Source organism: Procambarus clarkii, chromosome 54 (genome assembly GCF_040958095.1).
Source record: "Procambarus clarkii isolate CNS0578487 chromosome 54, FALCON_Pclarkii_2.0, whole genome shotgun sequence".
Lineage (NCBI taxonomy): Eukaryota > Metazoa > Arthropoda > Malacostraca > Decapoda > Cambaridae > Procambarus > Procambarus clarkii.
The window spans coordinates 17,181,242-17,203,003 of NC_091203.1; the positions used below are offsets into that span (position 1 = coordinate 17,181,242).

At 45.3% G+C, this 21,762-nt stretch overlaps 1 protein-coding gene across 2 annotated transcripts; it reads right to left on the minus strand.

Moving 5' to 3' along the window:
- Positions 1-1,188: 1,188 nt before the first annotated feature.
- LOC138352553 (chondroitin proteoglycan 1-like) lies at positions 1,189-15,004 on the minus strand. 2 transcript variants are annotated; one of them, XM_069305044.1, is made up of 5 exons: positions 14,906-15,004; positions 2,884-2,925; positions 2,722-2,805; positions 2,348-2,641; positions 1,189-1,344 (listed from the first exon to the last, which is right to left on the minus strand). In XM_069305044.1, the coding sequence occupies exons 2-5, from the start codon at positions 2,923-2,925 to the stop codon at positions 1,231-1,233; spliced, it is 534 nt and encodes a 177-aa protein (XP_069161145.1). In that variant the 5' UTR covers positions 14,906-15,004; the 3' UTR covers positions 1,189-1,230. The 2 variants fall into 2 exon arrangements, with proteins under 2 accessions (XP_069161145.1, XP_069161146.1); XM_069305045.1 differs by having other exon boundaries at positions 14,815-14,926.
- Between the last annotated feature and the right edge of the window lie 6,758 nt (positions 15,005-21,762).

Here is a 21,762-nt window from a genome sequence, read left to right on the forward strand (position 1 = left end):
GAAAAGAGCTACCATCAAGGTATGATTAGATGTATATTCCTATTAAAATCGAACTAGCCGACAATTTTACTGCATTTAGCTTAGATTTGTTCATCGGACCTAAGTATTTCATCAAGACCTTTTGAGCCCTAATCGTTTTTTGCACTACTGCTCACCTAGAGCATGGAGTCAGTAAACAAATTAGACGCCTTGCAGCAATAATAAAAATCATGTGACAAGTAGTCTGCACTGGCAAGCTCCAGATGCATTAAAGATATCTTCAATAATATTTATATATTCAATAAAATAAATGCAAACTTCCAGGAGCCTCATGCCAGTGCGTGTTAATGATCTAATAACTGGGCAATCAATGATGTGTTTGAGATTGTGACCTGGTTCCTGCTTAGTGTTACCCCCTGGAGTGCTCAGGATGGCGAGATCAGTCGCCTGTACCCAAAGGTAACTATCCTAACCTGATCTTGGCAAAGTGTCAGTCTGGTGGAAGTTTTGTGCCGCCCATCAACATTTGTTCCCATCTGAAACAGCCTTTTATAATATACTTACAGGCCATAAGAGTAATTTGTTGGACCCGAATATTCGGACCAACAATGTCTTTACAATATACGGGTGATACCTACGTTAATTTAACTGTCTTTGCAGCCTAATTTGCGTGTGACAATGCAATTATGGGGGTTATAAGAGTATGCAAAATATTCATTACTCTTTAATTTCGTGTGCAACGAGTCTACACCTGTGGATAAAAAAAAAAAAAATTGGGAACGTGACTTTGTATTTCTGCCTGTGTAGAAAACTTTTCGATACTGTGCCCAAGTCACGTTCGTCCAACACGTCACCTGGGCTACCCAGAACGTTCACTGGTAGATTCTTTTTATAAAGACCTATAGCAGGCAATCTGAAATAAGTTTTTAATGCAATTTCATTGTTAAACACTTCCGCTATGCAAGGGGGTAGTTTATATACTAACAAGCATATTTAGAAAAAAAAAGTCACAGGTCTACTAATGAAATATAAAACAAGATAGCGTTTTCACCATAAATAGTTCCTTCTTGCGTAGAGACCCGTGTAACCAGGGAGCATTCCGTAGTAAAAGTCTTCAGCGCAACTATGGTATACAAAGAACTGCTCAAGATTTCTTTCCATTGTTGCATGATAAATATTAGATCATTAAAATTTTAAATAAAATTGATCGTTTTATCAAGTTTTTATTTCAGGCAAGACAAGTACAATAAATTAAGCATAGTATCTGACGGTGGTGGAAGTAACTGTTGTAGTTACTATTTGGGTGATGGTAGTTACTATATCCTGCACGAGTTCTTGTGTAGATACCACAGGGACCGTCTGGATCTGCAAAATACAAACATTATTGACGTTTGTGTAATAAAGTTAAGGGGGCGACAGATTGTCAGAATCAAAGTTGTTCAATGTCGACTAGTTGTATATGAAAAGTGCTTTAATTGTCCCAAGTTTCAGTACTGCAGCATAAATAGAAAGGGAGATTTTTTTTTTGTTTTTTCAACGTTTTTTTACACATTTTCAAGTCCACACTTCAGAACACACGTTTCAGATATAATTATTCTGTGACGCTTTTCTGACACATTAGCATATAATAAAGAGCCTTGAGATAAATAATTTCCAAAACATCTTTAGTTTTCCTAATACAAATGTTCAAAGTTCCCAAATTGTTTTTTGCAAATATGGCATGTTTATTGCCATTATAAAATCAATAAATGAACTTTGAGAAAAATGAAAACTCAAATGTAGAGACATGCCCTCCACATACACTATGTAAGTTTCATGTAAATTGAATAAAAAATGAATCAGTTTTGTAAACGTTTGTGTCGATTAAAAAAAAAACAAATGAATGGAGTCTAAGGTTCTAAAATCTGTGGCCGAGGTTGACATCAACCAATTTTTTCCAAAATTGGCGTCCTTACAGATAGGTTTACGTACAGTCAGGTGTGTAAGTTTGATGCAAATCGCCCGAAAAAAAAAATAAAAAAAAAAATAAAAAAGTTTTTTTTTTTCTTAAAATTTTTTTTCAATTGAACTAATTATAATATTTGTTTAATATATACTATTATGATAGCTATGATTTCAGTTGACACTATTGATAATCGATTTTGACCATTTTGGCATAATTTTCACAACTACTTCAATATTTTTTTTCTCCCTTCCTATTTATGCTACGATGCTGAAACTTGGACCAGTTGAAACACTTTTCATATAGAACTTGTAAAAAAAGTTTGATTGAAATCGAACGAGTTTTCATTTGTTGCATTTTTAGGGCAAATTGGAATCAGACGCCCCCTTAATGAACACTTCCACAAGTTTAAGACTACATAGTTACGTCATGAGTGACAGCCACGTGGGTGATGGTCTGCCAGTATTTAACAGTATCTGTTGTGGTGACGAACTGACTGTAGACGGAGACAATTGTGCTCACTGGGTAGACCCCCACCGTAGCCGTCACCAACACTACCGGTGTGGAGGTGACCCTTATCACAGATGTCACCGTCTGTGGCTGCTGGGGAACAAACTCCCATTGGGTGGTTGTCTGGGTGACTGTCAGGGTGATCGCTGTCTGCTCAGTAACCCAGACGTCAGAGGTTGTAGTCTCCCGCAGAGTGTGGGTCAGGGTAGTCTGCAATATTATACACCATTACCAATTAGTCAAGTATAAATAACAGGTTGGTCGAGAAGGGTAGTACCATGGTTACCAACCTCAGTGGTGACGGTGGAGGTTGTGGGGGTGACGACTGGTAGCGGCGCGTGGGTGCCGTAAGGTTGGTACGCCTGACCCTGGATCTGTTAGAGTGCAATTTTTAGCTTCTTTCAAAATTGTGTTTAATATTTGCAAGAGTATAGTGTAAAAATGGTAATTACCTGGGCGATACAACCGACGAAGAGTAGAGCAAATATCGCCATCTGTATGGAAGAAAAGGCAGTGTGTAATTAGAAGTCAGAAGAGTTATTAGCTACCACGATCAAAGAATTATCAAAAGGCACCAAACCGGGAAGGCTATGCAGCACCATCAAATGTGCAGAATAATCAGAAGGTGCTAAATATCACAAAGGATGCCAATTCGAGAACTGAAACGCACAAGGCGAACAACATCAAAAGTTTTAGATACGCCAGGAACTAATACAGGAACAAGAGACCGCGAAGAATGGTCAGAACGTAAGATACGCTCGTCCTGGAAGCCAAGTCATTCAATAAGGACATGCATAACCATAAGAGGGACAATACAATTTGGACAACAAGGAGCGGAGTAGCGCCCCATTAAACAACCATGAGCTAAGTGCGTATGGCCAATACACAACCTCACAGTCGTTTTCCCACCACCAGGCATGGTGGTAGGATGATCCTACCAACGTTAAGGATGGAGGAATGAATAACTGGCTTAAAGTTTAAATAAGGAATACCTTTATGGGAGATGGGACCAGAGCAGACAGCTTCCCTGGCTGCAGCCAGGGAAGCTGCACACAAGCGACCACACGCTCAAGCAACACCAATATGGCTGGGAACCCAACAAAACTACTTAAATTTCCTGTGTATAAGAAACAGTCAATGCTGAATCTGTACGATCACTGGATGGACAGGATTAAAGGATCTAAGAGCCATGAGGGCACTACCAGAGTCAACAACAATCACAAAGGAAGATTGACAATGACAAAGCCAGACTCGAAAAGCAGAGAGAATAGCATAAAGTTCTGCAGTGAAGATGCTATTCTCCGGAGGTAGGCGACACAAGTGTGGTCAGGAAAACAACAGTAGCCAACACCGTCTGCAGACTTAGACCCATCGCTGAAAAAGGAAATGGAGTGGGAGTGGGAAGAAGAGTGTTCAATGAAAAGGTGTTCGAGAACTGCAGGAGGGGTAAGAGCTTTAGTAATACGGGCAAGGGATAAACAAAATTTAGGAAGGGGGACCCTCCAAAGGGAAAGGACAGAACAATACGAGGAGAAGCATCGGTAATACGAATCTAAGAGAATCCTTTAAGACAACCAGACAGAAAGAGGCAGTGAAGAGGAACAGGCGCTACAGGAGGGATAAGAGTCAAAGAACGACAGAGGCGAGGGTAAGGATGTTGCAAGGACCACACATGATATCGAAGACAAATGATCACACCGGTCCTGAAGAGATAGGAAGCCACTTTCAATATACAAGCTGGGGGCGGGAGTCTAACGAAAGGCACCAGAGCCGAGGTACAAACCATTATGGTGCACAGCATCATGGCTGAAAATTAGAAGAGGCAGAAGAGTAAGCAGGGTAACCATAATTAGTTTTGACAGTACGAGAAAGGAATGTAAAGAGGAGCGTGCGCTTATCTGCTCCAGAAGTATGGCACAAAACTCTTTAGGATGTTAAGGGCCTTAGAGCATTCAACTCTGGTAAAAGTTATGGGGTGACGAAGACAATGGAGTTTCAAAGATTAACCCCAAAAGCTTAACGGACTTCCTGTACACAAAGAGGCGAATGATCACCCCCGACAACAGAGGGCAAGTTCGTCGACAGAGCTGAGAAGACGCAAGAAGGAAGAGGAAAGAAGACCACTGAAGGCAAGTATAAAAAAAAAACAAATTATAGTGCTCAGAACACTAACTTGGGGCACACCCTTGCATTGCCGAAAAAGAGGAAGAGAGTGGCCCCAAGCCTCACTAAAGGCACGACGAGAGAGGAAGCTTTGGAGGAAGAGAGGGAGATTACCACGAAGGACAAGAGAACGAAGTTGGGAGAGAATATGATAAGACACCGCCTGGACATAAGCCTTTTCCAGGTCTAAAAATACGGCAACAACGGAGGTCATCGCAGCAAAACCAGAATTAATATAGAGCAACTTCACCAGCACATCTGTTGTGCCGAGGCATTTACGAAAAACCAAATTGAGAAGAGAGGTGGTGTAGTGTTCTAAGAACCACATCAAATTAACGTTAACCATACGTTCAAAGAGTTTGCAGACAATTTTTGAGGGCAATAGGTCAGAAGTCCTGAGGGCATGTCCCAAGAAACCCTGGTTTCCGAACAGAGAGGACATCAGCATCGAACCAGTCTTCGGACTGACGACGACTCCCAGACCCGGTTATACAGACTCATACCTAGACGTGCACAAAGGGAGATTGCAAAGCATTTAATGAATGCCATCAGAGCCCGCTGCCATAGAACCACAGAGGGCCAGGGCAGATTGAAGTTCAGAGAGAATGGATCGTTATAGGGAAGGCCGAGATGGGTACGGAAATCTAAAGGACGAGATTCAAGAACAGGATTAAGAAGGAAGGACGAAGATGAGAACCAGAGCCAACATGAAAAGTGGGAACCCAGTTCGGCCGCAACCTACACCGGGTCCAACACAGGAGTACCACAGAGGTGAAGCACCGGCTAGACAAAGGGAACGAAGTTACCCACTATCTTGTGAATGTGCTTCAAGATCTGCAACAGGCGATTTTCGGACATAATGGTGGCAACGCAAGACTGCCAACACTTAACCGTACAGATGGTCCACTGCACTCCTTCCGAAATAAAAGAATCTGCCGGCGGCGGTGTCCAAGCTGAACGGTTACAGCAGACAGCCCGAGCACATTCGACATTCCACTAGGGAACACACTTCTGCGTGTCCCTAGAGGTAGAATGAGGAACGCAGTGTCCGACCATAACAAGAAATCTTCACAACCCGAAGCGGCAGACTGTGACAGCCGCGAGGGGATCTAGTGAAAACTTCCACCTGGAGAACAGAATGATCTTGGTCCTCGAGGATGTCTTAATAGCCTCATGGCAGTCAGATCCCGAACACCAGTTGCAGGATGGTGCGGGAGGAGAACAGTGTCAACACTGGCACTTAACAGTTTTATGGAGACCCAAAGAGTAGTCTCCATCGCAGGACAATGGAGCTAAGCGGGTAGCTGTATCCCGAGAAGCAGCGAAGACATTTGTACCAAAACCGGTGGGGTTAATTTAACAGGCATCAACCTAATCAACAAAGTTTTTATAGAGGGAGAAATCTTGAGGAGGTGCAGAACCCAACTGGAGGCATCATTATTTAGCCCATGAAGTAGGACCAAACAACGGTGGTATGCATTAGTATGAGAAGGGATCGTGCGAGTGCGACCACGGTGAGGACGGCGTCGAGAACCTCCAAGTGTTAAAAGGTGTAGTAGTTATATTGAGAGACCAAGCCGGGCCAGGGGACGGGGTAGATACAGGAGGGGGCTTAGGGATGAAACCAACCACAGGAGGGAAGGAAGCATAGGCATCAGGAGAAGCAGCAAGGTCAGGTCTCACAGTGTAGCATGGGTTACAGAGCCCTATCTTTAAACAGGGCTCTACTCGGGGGCTTGGTCGCCCACCCCACGAGCCCGAAAAGTCATAAGAGGAACAGTAGTCATCGGCATGAAAACAAGAATGAAGACTTTTCACCAATGTCCCACCCCCCTTCCCACCATGGAGTCAATTAGAGGATAAGACACCCCAAGAGATATTTTGCCGGTGGCTCCTAGGGGTGCGTCGCGAGTATACCGTTCACAAACGCCACCTTATGAACTGTCAGTCCGTAGAAATTGGGGGTTCAGTGATGAAAGAATAATCGATAATAAGCGTGACCCCTTGCTCCTGACATTGTGGTACCGATAGTTGTACGGGTGAGAGTATGCCTCTTCAAACACCTGGAGTCAAAACATAAAAAGGTCCAAAAGAATAATCAAGACTGGTAAAAGGCCGGCAGGAAGTGAATTGGAAAGAATAGGAGGGAGGGATTGAGGGGGGAGGGGGGGGGGGGAAGGGGAAGAAAACATTAAACTAGGAAAAGTAAAAGCAAGTAATTATCAATAGAAGGCACCAAACCGGGAAGGCTATGTAGCACCATCAAATGTGCAGGATAATCAGAAGGCGCTAAATATCACCAAGAATGCCAATACGAGAAAAAAAATGCATAAGGTGAACGATATCAAAAGTATCAGAGTCGCCAAGAATTCTATCGAGTGACAAGCGACCGCGAGGGACAGTTGGAAAACAAGACATACGCTCGTCCTGGAAGTCAGGACATTCAACATTGATATGTACTACCGTAAGAGGGACAATGCAATTTGGACAATAAGGAGCAGGGCGGCGCTTCATTAAGTGACCGTGAAGTAAACGGGTATGGCCAATATGTAACCTAGCCAGAGCCGTTTCCCACTGTCGGTTACGGTAGCAGGAGGAAGGCCACTGGGACACACGACACTTAAGAGTACACAGTTTATTACCAAGAACAGAAGACCAACAATGCTGCCAACGGGCAAGGATGGAGGCATGAATAACTGGGCAAAAGTCTGAATAAGAAACACCTTTATGGGAGATGGGACAAGTGCGAATAGCGTCCTTAGCAGCAGTATCCGCACGCTCATTTAAAGAGAGACCAACATGGCTGGGAATCCAGCAAAATACTACCGACTTAAATTTACTGGAGATAAGAAACGGCCAATGTTGAATCTATGACCACAGTGTGGACTGGATTAAAGGACCCTAAAGCCATGAGGGCAATACGAGAGTCAACTACTACCATGAAGGAGGACTGCCCCCAGGAAAGCATGAGGCGAAGAACATAGAGAATAGCATAGAGTTCTGCTGTGAAGATGCTAGCCTCAGGAGGAAGGCGACACATATAAGTATGGTCAGGAAAAACAACCGAGTAGCCCACACCATCAGCAGACTTTGACCCGTCGGTGAAGATGGGAACGGAGTGGGAGTGAGAAGAAAAGTGCTCAAGAGGCGTTCAGAACTGTACGAGTGTTAAAAGTTTTAGTGATGCGAGTTAGAGAAGTACAAAATTTGGGAAGGGGGGACCCTCCACGGGGGCAAGGAGGGAACAATACGAGGAGAAACATTAGTAAGACGAACCGAAAGAGAATCTTGTAAGCGAGACAAACGGACAGAAAGAGGAAGGTGGTGAAGAGGAACAGGAACTATAGGAGGGATAAAAGTCAAAGCACGATAGAGGCGAGTGTGAGGATGCTGTAAGGATCGCATTAGATAGCGAAGACCGTAGCGATCACGGCGATCCTGGAGAGACAAAGTCAATGTCAGCGTACAAACTGAGGGTAGGAGTGGAACGAGAAGCACCAGAGCCGAGGCGCAACCCAGTATGGTGCAAAGGATCAAGATGGCGAAGAGTAGAAGGAGAAGCAGAAGAGTATGCAGGGCAACCATAATCAAGCTTAGACAGGACGAGAGAGGAATGCAAATAGAGGAGCGTGCGCCTATCCGCTCCCCAAGAAGTATGGGACAAAACCTTTAAGTAGGCTTAAGTAGGTAAGTAGCCTTAAGAGGTTAAGGGCCTTAGAACATTCCACGCGGAGGTAAGAGACATAGGGCGATCGAGACAAACGAGTGTCAAAGAATAACCCCAAAAGCTTCGCGGAATCTTTGTACTCAAGGGGATGACCATAAAGTCACAGAGGGACGAAGAACGATCCGCTTCCGAGTAAAAATCATGGCACAAGTCTTAGTAGTAGAGAACTTGAAGCCACGATTGGTGGCCCAAGATGACACGGCATCAATCGCAAGTTGAAGCCGCCATTGAAGGAGAGGCAAATCATCACCTCGACAGCAAAGGGTAAGATCATCAACATACAGAGCGGAGAAGACACCTGAAGGAAGAGAGGAAAGAAGACCATTGAGGGCAACCAGAAAAAGTAGTGCTCAGAACACTAGCCTGGGGCACACCTTCGTATTGCCGAAAAGAGGCAGAAAGAGTGGCATCAAGCCTGACTCGAAAGGTACGAGGAGAGAGAAAGCTTTGAAGTAAGAGAGGGACATTACCAAGAAGGCCAAAAGAACGAAGTTGGGACAGATTATGGCATCTCCAAGTCGTGGCATAAGCCTTTTCCAGGTCAAAAAGGACAGCAACAACGGAGGTCTTCGCAATAAAAGCGGTACGAATATAGACCTCCACGTTCACCAGGACATCAGTCGTGCTGCGGCACTTGCGAAAATCAAATTGAGAAGGAGAGAAGTGGTGATGGTGTTCCAAGAACGACATCAGACGGACATTTACCATACGCTCAAACAGCTTGCAAAAACAACTCTTTAGAGCAATAGGGCAGAAGTCCTTAGGGGACGTACCGAGAGACCCTGGTTTCCGAATAGGGAGTACAATGGCATAGAGCCAGTCCTCAGGGATGGACAACGACTGTCAGACCTGGTTACACATATTCAGTAAATACTGAAACGTGCACCGAGGGAGATGGCGAAGCATCTCATACTGAACGTCATCCGAGCCCGCTGCCGTAGATCCGCAGAGGGCCAGGGCAGACTGAAGTTCAGAAAGAGAAAGGATCGTTATAGGGAAGGCAGAGACGAGTGTGGAAATCTAAAGGAGAAGATTCAAGAACAGGCTTACGGAAAAGGAAGGATTGAGGAAGACGAGAACCAGAGCTAGTAGAAGAAAAGTGGGAACCCAGTTCGGCCGCGACCTGCACTGGATCCCCCACAAGAGTCTAACGGAGGTGGAGAACCGGCGAGACATCTGGAACGAACTTGCCCGCAATCTTTCGGATCTTCTTCCAAATCTGCGGTAGAGGAGTATCGGACGTAATGGTGGAGACAAAAGATTTCCAACTCTCTCGTTTAGCAGTACGGACGGTCCTACGGGCCACCGCACTTGCCTTCCGAAACAGAATGAAAGAAACGGCTGTCTGCCGGCGGTGGGTTTTTTTCCAGGCTGCACGCTTACAGCGGACAGCCCGAGCACAGTCCGCATTCCACTAGGGAACCCACTTCAGTGTGACCCGGGAGGAAGAGCGAGGGATAGAGCTGAGGGCAGCGTTGAAGATAGTGTCAAAAAAGGAGGAGGGCGCGAGGAAGAGGCAGAGAGGAGAGGTCAGAGAGTAGCACGGAGGGTGAATAGACACCAGTCAGCCTTGGCAAACTGCCACCGAGGGAAGGAAAGGGGAGGGTGGAAAGAGAAAAAGGAAACGAGGATGGGGAAATGATCACTTGTGGAAGTCATCAAGAACCTGCCACCCGAAATCTAAGAGGGACGACGAGCAGAGAAAGATCAAGACAGGAAAGGGTGCGAGTTAGAGAGTCTCCACGAGTGGGCTCAGCAGAATTCAGAAGAGATAGAGATAAAGCGAGGACGAACGGTTCGAGAAGACAGCCTCGGGTGTTTGTCAGAACATCACCCTAGAGGGATGTACACAGTTTAAATCACCTAAAAGGAGCACCGGCTCTGGCAAGGAGTCCAGGAGGTGCTTAAGATCAGGAAGGGAAAGAGGGACATTTGGAGGGAGATAAATGGAACAAACTGTATACCATTTACTTAGAAAAACACGAGCAGCAGAGCAATGGATAGGGGACGGAAGAAGTAGGGGGACGAAGTGAATATCAGAAAGAATTAAGAGAGCAAGAGAGTTATGGGCCCCAGCAAGAGCCGAGGGGGGGGGGAATGAAAGGAATAACCACGAAAGTGACCAGGACGAGCACCAAGCAGATAGATAGATAGATAGATAGATGTGCCGGCTACTTCAGACGTAAACAGTAGTTAAGTATTCAGAAGTACAATATTTGAGAAGTATTATACGTAGCGTGTATGTTCTTGGAGCATACTTGGAGAGGGTTCGGGGAGTTCTTCTACTCCCCCGAGCCCGGCCTGAAGCTACCTTGGAGTTTTTCCGGGTCTAAGCGTCTCCGCGGCCCGGAGATTGGCAGTCTCCGTGGTGTAGTGGTAAGACACTCGCCTGGCGTTCCGCGAGCGCTATGTCATGGGTTCGTATCCTGGCCGGGGAGGATTTACTGGGCGCAATTCCTTAACTGTAGCCTCTGTTTAACGCAACAGTAAAATGTGTACTTGGATGAAAAAACGATTCTTCGCGGCAGGGGATCGTATTCCAGGGACCATAGGATTAAGGACTTGCCCGAAACGCTACGCGTACTAGTGGCTGTACAAAAATGTAACAACTCTTGTATATATCTCAAAAAAAAAAAAAAAAAAAAAGCATTGGTTTCTGGAGACAAACACAAAGTGGCATAAACCGTGTAATGAGAAGTTGGAGTTCATGGAAGTTGGCATAAAATCCACGAATATTCCACTAAAGAATAGACATTATCAAAGAGAAGGGACAGCAACAGAGAACAAAAAATAAAGGTAAAGAGGAACACAGTGTATTAAAGAATCTCAGAAGCAGGGTCGGCAAAAATCAGGGTTAGGGGGCATGGGTAAGCTTAGTAAGGAGAGAGGGAAGGGAGCGAGAGAACAGACCAGAGGCGGACTGACGGGGTCCGGAGGATGAGGAGACAACAGAGGGGCAGGAAAGGACAGTTTGAGGAGGGGGGGGGGGCAGAAAGCAGGGAGTGCACCTCAGGAAGGGCAGCAACAGAGGGAATCGGGGGCGGAAGAAACCTCCATATCAGAGACAGGGGGTTCAACTACGGAAATGGGAGGGGGATGTAGTGACAGTCAGAGGGTGGGGGTGAGGAAGAAAGCGAAACCACCTTACCTGCCGGAGAGGAAGGAGAGGATCCAGGCTTACGTTTCTGACTGAGACAGGCGTTCCAGTAACAACGTACCGGGCGACAGACTCAATGGTATCAGCAGGAGAAGAGGAACGAGAGCAAACAACACGAAGGTCGCTGGGAGGATGATGGACATCAGCCTGGACCGACAGGTGGCGTGGCGGATCAAGAGACTGGGGGGGGGGGGGAAAGGGTCGGGAAGAAAGAGTGGGGGAGATGGGGAAGACAAAGGAGACATGGCGGACTGGGTAGGAAGGGGGGGAAATCCAAGATGGAGAACCGGGAGGGAGACCATCTGGGACAGGAGGTAAAGGAATAGGGGAGGCGGTGGTGGGTGTGGCCGGGTTTAAGGCCTGGAAATGGTTGCGAGACTGAGGAAGACGGGAAGGACGAGGAAAGGTCGAACGCAACACGCGAGCGTAGGTCGAGGCGCCCGCGAAAGGGGCGAGACGACGAACTTTGCGTCTCGCTTCAGGAAAAAGACAGACGATCACGGTGCTTCAAGTTCAGGACGGCTTCCTCGAGTTTGTAGTGCATACACGAACGTCAGAAGGTAGGGTGGGCTTCACCGCAATTGAGGCAGCGAGCCTGGAGAGAAGCGCACTAGGACTTAGAATGACTATCGTCCCCACACAAGGGGCACAGATACACAGTGTTGGTACATTTGAGGACACCGTGCCCGAACTTCCAACACTTATTGCATAGTCTAAGAGAGGGAATGTACTCTTGAACGGAGCATCTGGCACCAGCAAGAATAACAGAGGGCGGAAGGGCCCTACTATCAAAGATGATTTTTATAACTCGAAGGGGCTGACAGCGATGACCACGAGGGGGTCGAGTAAACATGTCCACCTGGAGGACAGAATGGCCTTGGGCTTTTAGGATATGTTTAATATCCTCCTGGCAATCTTTGAGGTCCCGAACACCAGTTGATACATGGTGTGGGACGACAACAGTGCCAACACTGGCATTTAACCGAACGTTCTTGGAGACCCAGATAGGGGTCTTGCCAATGCAGGACAAAGCGGCTAAGCGAGTAGCTGCATCCTGAGAAGGAGCAGCGACGACACGCGTACTGTAACTGGTAGAGTAAAAAGTATAAGGCATCTACTGAATCAACAAGGTATTTATGGAGGGAGAAGTCGTCAGGAGGAGTAGAATCCAGATGGTGGAGATCAAAGTATTTAGCTCGCGTAGCAGGACCAAACAAGACGTCGAAAGTACCATTACGGGAAGGGATCGTGCGAGTGCAGCCGTGGTGGGAACGGCGGCGAGAACCCCCAAGAGGTCACGGGGGTAAAAGGAGCAGTAGTCACAATGAGAGACGAAGCTGCGCCAGGGGACGAGGTAGTCACCACTGGGGGCCTGGGGATTGACCCAACCACAGAGAAGGGAGGGGAGCTGAGGGGAGGAGTCAGAGGTTAAAGGAGGAGCAAGGTCGGGGCCTAATGCAGTGTAGGCTATAGAGCCCGGTCTTCCAACACGGACGGACACTGGGGCTTTGTCGCCCACCGAACGAGCCTGAGAAGGTAAAGCAGAAACAGTTGAAACTGTATTTGTCATCGCTACGAAAAGTAATATTCATTCACGAATGTGCCCCCACACCCATCATGGAGCCACAATTTGATGCAGGACACCCAACAAGAAGCTATCGCCGATCATGCCGGGGCCTCCCAGGGGTGCGTCATGAGTATGCGCCCCACAAACGCCACGTTAAGAACCGACAGTCCGTCGAGATCAGGTTCAGTGACGAAAGGGGGAGCGACAATAAAAAATTCCCCTCGCTCTCGACGTTGGGTACTACAGTTATACGGGTGCAAGAGTAAGCCTCCCCAAGCACCCGGATGTCAAAATAGAAGAAGTCCAAAGGAATAACCAAAACAAACAAAAGGTCGGCAGGAAACGGCAAGCAGATAGGAGAAGAGGGGGAAAAAAACGAAACAGAAGGAAAAGGAAAAGGTGTTCAGCACAATTGGAGAGGACAGCAGCAGGAGCACAAGGCTACAAAAGGACAGAGGACTGTCCCAAGGAGCATCACACTCCAGCAGGCGACCACTAAGCCCGTCCCCCTCACGGCCGCAACGAGCTGAGCAGGGGGTAGGAAAAGTAAAAGATTCGACACAATTGGAGAAGACAGCAGCAGGAGCAAAAGGTTTCAAAAGGATGAGACCGACCCATGGAGCATCACCCTCCGGCAGCCGCCTACCAAGCCCCCTCACGACAACAGGCTGGATGGGGAGGGGGTACCATGATCAGAGCATTCAGATATACTCTGAAATCTAAACAGAACTGAAGTTACTGCATCGAATATTTCCTCACTAGTTCAAACAATGCAAGACTAAGAATTTGTGAAAATTTTATGGGAAACTTACGGTTTATGAAGCCGGTCAATATATTAAAAGATTGTTGGGAAGGAGGAAGTACAGGAGTCCTTAAAGTGAAGATTATCCAAGTTTACAAATTAGATTCGATATTAACCGATAGGGTAGGAAGTTCAACTATTTCTGGCAGTTTCGTCAGAAGTCTATTCATAATAGTAAATATTTGGGATATTTAAATCAAATAGCAATGTTAAAGGAGTAATCAGCTTCAGCCTTTAATCGTTTGAATTAAATTATTCAAATGGTAGAAAGTTAGTTAATAGTTGTTAATATAAAGCGAGAAAAATAGTTAAAAATTAGTCAAGTCGAATAATATGTGCTTCAGGGTGTTTATATTATACTCTATGATCCGTAAATATTGCTCAAATTATGAACGTGCAGTAATATAGTTACGAGAAACTGCCATTTAAAATCTGTTTAATAGACATTAAGATGCCCGTCTTATTAGGTCCTCATTGGAGGTTATAGGCAACCAAAATGAATTTAAGCAAATCTAATCAAATTATTTTCTTAAGACTATAGATAATTTAAGTATATAGGCAGTAGTTTAGTAAAGAATGCAGAATATCTTGGCAGAAAATATGAATATTTAGTCTGTTATTGGAGTAGAGACTTTGCATTAAAGTTTAAGGTTACATTTCTTTAATAACTAACTGCGATACAAACTATTTTAAATCCATATTTCTACGTTTTGCACAAGTGATTGAATTTTAGGAATTTGTGAAAAGAAAGCATGTTACTAGGATTAAAGTTACAAAATAAACATTTGCTAGGCCTAGGCTCTTAACTCTTCAAGAAATGTACATTTTAAAAAATGCATTTCATTTTAAGCACTTTAATTTTTACTATAGATTAGAATCACCAACCAAATACTTATAACAATCTACTATATTACCTTAATAAGTACATTAATAAAATATTACTAACTTAACAGCATAGAATCAGTACCTGTTAAGCAATTAATTCCAAGTAGGATTTCTATTTCAGTAAACAATATACTTAAATAATTGGCCAGATGTACAATTGATTTAAAACTAACCTTTAACAACACCTAAAATATGAGAAAAGGATCCACACAGACAACAGTGGATTGACTGTGGTTGAAGGCGGGCCGGGCACCTCGTTGACTCAACACCAAACACTTTAGGGGAAAGGTACACAGTTCCCCACAAAAGCTGCCAAGACCACCATGACAGCGCCATCTATTGACTGAACCGTCAGCTACGCTCCCAGTGGAACAAAATGGTGTGAAGACTCACGGAGACTCATTATTTATTTATTTTTATCATGTCCAATAATTCCTTACAATTCTATTTATTAATTATATTAAAATATTATTTTTGCAGCCTTTTATTCGCTTTACTGGTTAATAGCAAAATATTAGTTTTGCTTTGAATATTACCTTAAGTCTTAGAACATTTAATTATGAGTAATAGTAATACCGTAGCCCAAAATGTATATATTTGCCATCTTTTTTTTTATTAATACATGAGGTACATCTGCATTTGTGCAGCTACCCTAGACTATATGAAGTGGAATACAGTGTGTCAAAAAAGGTAACTACGTGATGCTAAAAAATCCCCATCACACAGGGTGGTTAGTCATACCGAGGCATGTGATAGGCAGTCTGCACTGGCAGACTCCGGATGTATTTTGAGGATATCATCAGCACAAGAGTGAATAAGGTAGCAGTGGTAAAAAAAAGTTCCCATCTTGCAGGATGGTTAGTCATACAGGGTCATATGTTTAGTAGCCTGCACTGGCAAATTTTGGGTGCAATATGAGGATATCCTCAAGAATACGAGAGTGAATAAAGTAATTGCAAAGCTCCAGGTACCTCATACCAACTGGTCTGAAAGGTCTAATAACTGGGCATTCGGTGATGTAGTGTGGGATATCATGCCGCAGTTCCTGCTCACAGAGTTTGCACCTGGAGTGCTCAGGATTGGGAGATCCATCACCTATAGCCACCTGCCACAGGTAACGGTAACCCAACCTGATCCTTGCAACCACTGTATCGCACAGTCTGGTGGATGTTTTGTGCTGCCCATAGATAATAGGTATCAGATCTGAACAAATCATAGCTTTTAATACTAGTACTTTCAGGTCGTTGGGAGTCAGTAATTTCTTTCCTATCAGACCTGAGTGTTTGAACCAATACAGTTTTGACAGTAGAGATGGGGATACCTAGATTTAATTCAAATTCATCGTTGTTGCACGCTAATTTGGCTGCAATGTCTGTCTCATTATGATGGGTTATATTTATGTGTGAAGGTATCCATATAAAAGGGATTCGAGACCCTCTACTCTGTGCAGCAATTTGATCATTTATAATTGGTAGTATGAGGTTCTTGCTGTCGATCTTCCAGGAGAAATTTTCGATTGCTTGAAGAGCAGACTTTGAATCACAAAATATTATTCCTCCTCCAATGTTTTTTTAATGTACTGGTAGCTAGTTATGATGCTGCTAGTTCTGCTTGTGTGGAGGTCATCCAGTTGTTTAACCTGACACTGACAGTCTTTGTGCAAATATTATTTCTATAAAACCTGCATGCTGCTGCAGTTCGTTCCGAGGCCCCCACTCACATATTGAGAAATAACACTGTGGGCTTAAATTCACATATTCACCACACTAGGTCTACACTCACATTTTGAGAAAGAGCATTGTATGCCTCAAAGCCTATATTTACAGCCGTATGCCTACTTGTCTGCACTATTACAGTTGACACTCCTCTCCCTCAGATCTGGAAGAAAATCCGTTTGGAGGGGGTACGTTCATTCCAGATATCACGCCAGTTCTTCACTTCCGTGGTCCTGTTGTGGCTGATCCGGTGTCGGTTGCATCCGAACTGGGTTCATACTTTTCGACTGTTAGCTCCGGTTCTCATTTTCCTCCCTCTTTTCTTGCTCGCAAGCCCCTTCTTGAATCTTGTCCTTAGATTTTCGCACGCATCTCCAGCTCTCCTAAAATTACTTTTTTCACTCTCTCGGAGTCACACATGACTCCAGTCTGCCTTGGCCCTCTGCGGTTCTACGGCAGCGGGCTCAGATGACATTACTTATGGGATGCTTCGCCATCTTTCTCTATGCACATTTTACTATTTACACAATATTTATAACCGTATATATGAGTCGTCGTCAGTCCCCACGCACTGGCTTGAGGTAGTTCTTCCTGTTCGGAAACCAGGTTCTCTTGTTGAAGCACGATTGATGTCCTCGTGAACTTGAAGGTCTATTCCTACTGCCTTTGCTGCTAAAACCTCTGTTGTTGCTGCTGCCCTTTTTGACCTGGAAAAGGCATATGACACCACCTGGAGATACCATTTTCTGTCCCAACTCCGTCCTGTTCGCCTACGTGGTAATCTCCCTCTCTTCCTACAAAGCTTCCTCTCTAGCCGTTCCTTTAGAGTGAGGCTTAGTACCACTCTCTCTGCCTTTTTTCGGCAATACTAAGGTGTACCCCATGGTAGTGTTCTTAGCAGTACTCCTATTCCTGGTAGCACTCAGTGGGCTTCTTGCTTCCCTTCCTTCTGGAGTTTTCTCAGCTCTATGTTGACGATCTTACCCTCTGCTGTCGCGGTGAAGACTCACTTTTCCTACAACGACAACTTCAATTTGTGATTGATGCCGTGTCGTCCTGGGCCATCAATCATGGCTTCAAGTTTTATACAACTAAGACTTGTTATATGACTTTTACTCAAAAGCAGGTCATTCTTCGCCCCCCATTGTCGCTCTATGGCATTCCACTTCGGTATAAAGATTCTGCAAAATTTTTGGGATTAATCTTCAACACTCGTTTGTCCTGGTCGTCCCATATTTCTTACCTCCGAGTTCAATGCATTAAGGCCATCAATTTACTTAAGGTATTGTGTCATACTTCCTGGGGCGCTGATGGACGCACACTCCTCTTTTTATATTCCTCTCTCGTGCTGTCGAAACTCGATTATGTCTGTTCCACTTACTCGTCTGCCCCTCCTTCCACTCATCGTTGTCTTGATGCTCTGCACCATACTGGGTTACGCCTCAGCTCTGGTACCTTTTGTTCGTCCCTTATCCTGAGTCTTTCGTCCTGTCTCTACAGGATCGTCGTGTTCGCTATTGTCTTCGCTACATTGAGTGGTCCCTACAACACCCTCACTCTCGCTTACGTCGGGCCTTCATCGATAACCCTCCTGTAGGCGCTGTTCACTTTCACTATCTTCCTTTTCTTGCCCAGTTGTCTTGCTTGCCCAACCGAACCTAACTGCAGGATTTCTGCAGGCACAAATAGTAAATACACACACAAAACAAACAAAACACATGTGTTTTTCTGTTGTTAATCAAACCCTTAGTGCGTATACAAGATAAGATCAGTGAGTAGGAAAGTATAGCTAGGAGCCGCAGAAGCCCAGCTGTGGGAGCGTTCTCTGCGACCTCACAGTCCGGAGATCAAGCCCTGAGTCAGTCATGGTTAGCTCCTTTTTTGTCTCACATTAGTTATTTAAAACTTTATTTTGTTCTTGTTTCTTTTTTCCATACGAATTGAAAATATATATTTTTACGTTTTGCATGCAAGATTCTTTCTCTGTTCCTGTTGCCAATATTTCTTGAACCTTTTCTTCACACTCCCACTAAGTTTACCGACGGTGTAGGCTATTCTGTTGTTTTTCTTGAACAGACCTATATGAGGTAAGGTAAAGTAATTATCAAAAGAAGGCACCAAACCGGGAAGGCTATGTAGCACCATCAAAGTGCGGAATAATCAGAGGGCGCTAAATATCACCAAGGATGCCAATACGAGAACAAAAACGCATATGGCGAACGATATCAAAAGTATCCGAGTCACCGAGAATTCTACTGAGGGACAGGTGACCGCGAGGGGCGGTCGGAAAGCAAGACATATGCTCGTCCTGGAAGTCAAGACATTCAAGAAGGACATGCACGACTGTAAGAGGGACAATGCAATTAGGACAATAAGGAGCAGCGCAGCGCTTCATCAAGTGACCATGGGTTAAGCGAGTATGGCCAATATGCAACCTCGCCAGAGCCGTTTCCCATCGCCGGTTACTGTGGTAGGAGGACGGCCACGTTCTCCTACCACCGTAGGAGACCTTGGTCTTTTTTGTTTTGGTACGGTCGCGAGTCTTATTTTCCTCATAGGAGGAAAGGAGGTAAACACAACATTTAAGAGTATGTAGTTTGTTACCAGTAACAGACGACCAAGAAGCCTGCCAATGGGTAAGGATGGAGGAATGGATAACCGGGTAAAAGTTGGAATATGGAATACCTTTACGAGAGATGAGACAAGAGCGGACAGCTTCCTTGGCGGCAGCATCCGCACGCTCATTTAAAGACACACTAATATGGCTGGGAACCCAACAAAACTCAACCGACTTAAATTTACTCTGAACTAGAAACAGCCAATACTGGATCTCGACAACCACTGGATGAACCGGATTAAAGGCCCCGAGAGCCACGAGGGCACTACGAGAGTCAACAACAAAAACAAAGGAAGACTGACAACGAGAAAGCAGGAGACGAAGAGCATAGAGAATAGCATAAAGCTCCGCTGTGAAGATGCTAGTCTCCGGAGATAAGCGACACATATAAGTGTGATCAGGAAAAACAACTGAGTAGCCAACACCGTCCGTAGACTTAGACTCATCGGTGTAAACAGAAACGGAGCGAGAGTGAGAAGAAAAGTGCTCAAGGAAAAGGCGTTTTAGAACTGTAGGAGGGGTAAAAGCTTTAGTGATGCGGGTCAAGGAAGTACAAAACTGCGGAAGGGGGGACTCTCCACGGGGGCAAAGAAGGAACAACACGAAGAGAAAAATTAGAAATACGAACTGAAAGAGAATCCTGTAAGCGAGATAACCGGACAGAAAGAGGGAAGTGGTAAAGAGGAACAGGAACCGCAGGAGGGGTAAAAGTTAAAGCACGACAGAGGCGAAGGAACGATGTTGTAAGGACAGCGCAAGATAGCAAAGACAGTAGCGATCACGGCGGTCCTGGAGAGACAGGAAGCCAGTGTCAACATACAAGCTAAGGACGGGAGTCAAACGAAAGGCACCAGAACTGAGGCGCAACCCAGTATGGTGCAAAGCATCAAGACGGCGAAGAGTAGAAGGAGAAGCAGACGAGTAAGCAGGGCAACCATAATCGAGCATAGACAGGACAAGAGAGGAATGTAAAGCAAGGAGAGTGCGCCTATCCACCCCCCAAGATGTATGGGACAAGACCCGAAGGAGGGTAAGGGCCTTAGAGCACTCAACACAGAGGTAAGAGATATGGGGAGACCAAGACAAACGAGTGTCAAGGAATAACCCCAAAAGCTTCGCGGTATCTTTGTACTCAAGGGGATGACCATAAAGTGACAAAGAGGGACGAAGAACAACCCGTTTCCGAGTAAAAGTCAAGGCACAAGTCTTAGTAGTAGCGAACTTGAAGCCATGCTCGGTGGCCCAAGACGACACGGCATCAATTGCAAGTTGAAGCCGGCGCTGAAGGAGAGGCGAATCATCACCCTGACAGCAAAGGGTAAGATCATCGACATGGAGAGCGGAGAAGATGCCTGAAGGAAGAGAGGAAAGAAGACCATTGAGGGCAACCAGAAAAAGAGTAGTGCTCAGAACACTACCCTGGGGCACACCTTCGTATTGCTGAAAAGAGGCAGAGAGAGCGGAACCAAGGCGCACCAGAAAGGAACGACGAGAGAGTAAGCTGCGGAGAAAGAGAGGGAGATGACCACGAAGGACAAAAGAATGAAGCTGGAATAGAATATGATACCGCCAAGTGATGTCGTAAGCCTTTTCCAGGTCAAAAAGGACGGCAACAACGGAGGTCTTCGCCGCAAAAGCAGTACAAATATAGACCTCCAAGTTCACCAGGACATTGTTTTGGGTGGGCTACGACATTGAATCTATATTTATATGCACATGTCCGTGTAGAGAATTTTATTGCGATTCCAATGATACCACAATTAGCGATGTAGGACAATTGTAGGCTTCGCAACCATTAAGAGAGTAGAAACATTTTGTTGCTGTTTGGCGCTCTCGGCGAGTGATCTGAATATTTTTTTATTTGGTGTTGATAGTCCTTATGTTCTTATAGACAATTTTATTGCGAACACAGTGATACCAAATTTAAATTCGTGCGTTTTCAATTATTGTCAGGACAGTCAAAAGAGTGTACACTTTTTCGGTCTTACCGCATAGGCTCGCGAAATGCCGAAAGCACATACGGTAAGTTTTTTTCAGAATGCAGTGTGCGCGAAAGTGTTAAGAAAAGTAGGTTGACTGTCCCTGGTATGCAAATCTAAGAGGATACCTTCATGACTAACCCTTTAACTGGTAAATGGAAAAAAAAACTTAATCGGCAAGGCAAACTAAAATTGTAATTAAATCGTTAATATATATTTCCAAACGTGTTCTACTTTCTGCTTCCCCCCTCCCCGCTCAGCTCGTTGTTGCCATGAGGGGGGCTTAGTGGGCGGCTGCCGGAGTGTGATGCTCCTTGGGACAGTCCTCTGTCCTTTTCTAGCCTTGTGCTCCTGCTGCCGTCCTCTCCAATTATGCTGAGCAACTTTTCCTTTTCCTTCTGTTTCGTTTTTCTCCTCCCTCTTCTCCTATCTGCTTGCTGTTTCCTGCCGACCTTTTGCTTGTTCTGGTTCTTCCCTTGGACTTCTTCTATTTTGACGCCCAGGTGCTTGAGGAGGCATACTCTTGAACCCGTAGAACTATAGTACCCGACGTCGAGAGCGAGGGGAACCTTTTATTGTCAATCCCCCTTTCGTCACTGAACCCGATCTCGACGGGCTGTCGGTTCTTAAGGTGGCGTTTGTGGGGCGTAACCTCACGACGCACCCCTAGGAGGCCCCGGCAAGATCGGCGACTTGTTGGGTGTCCTGCCTCTAATTGT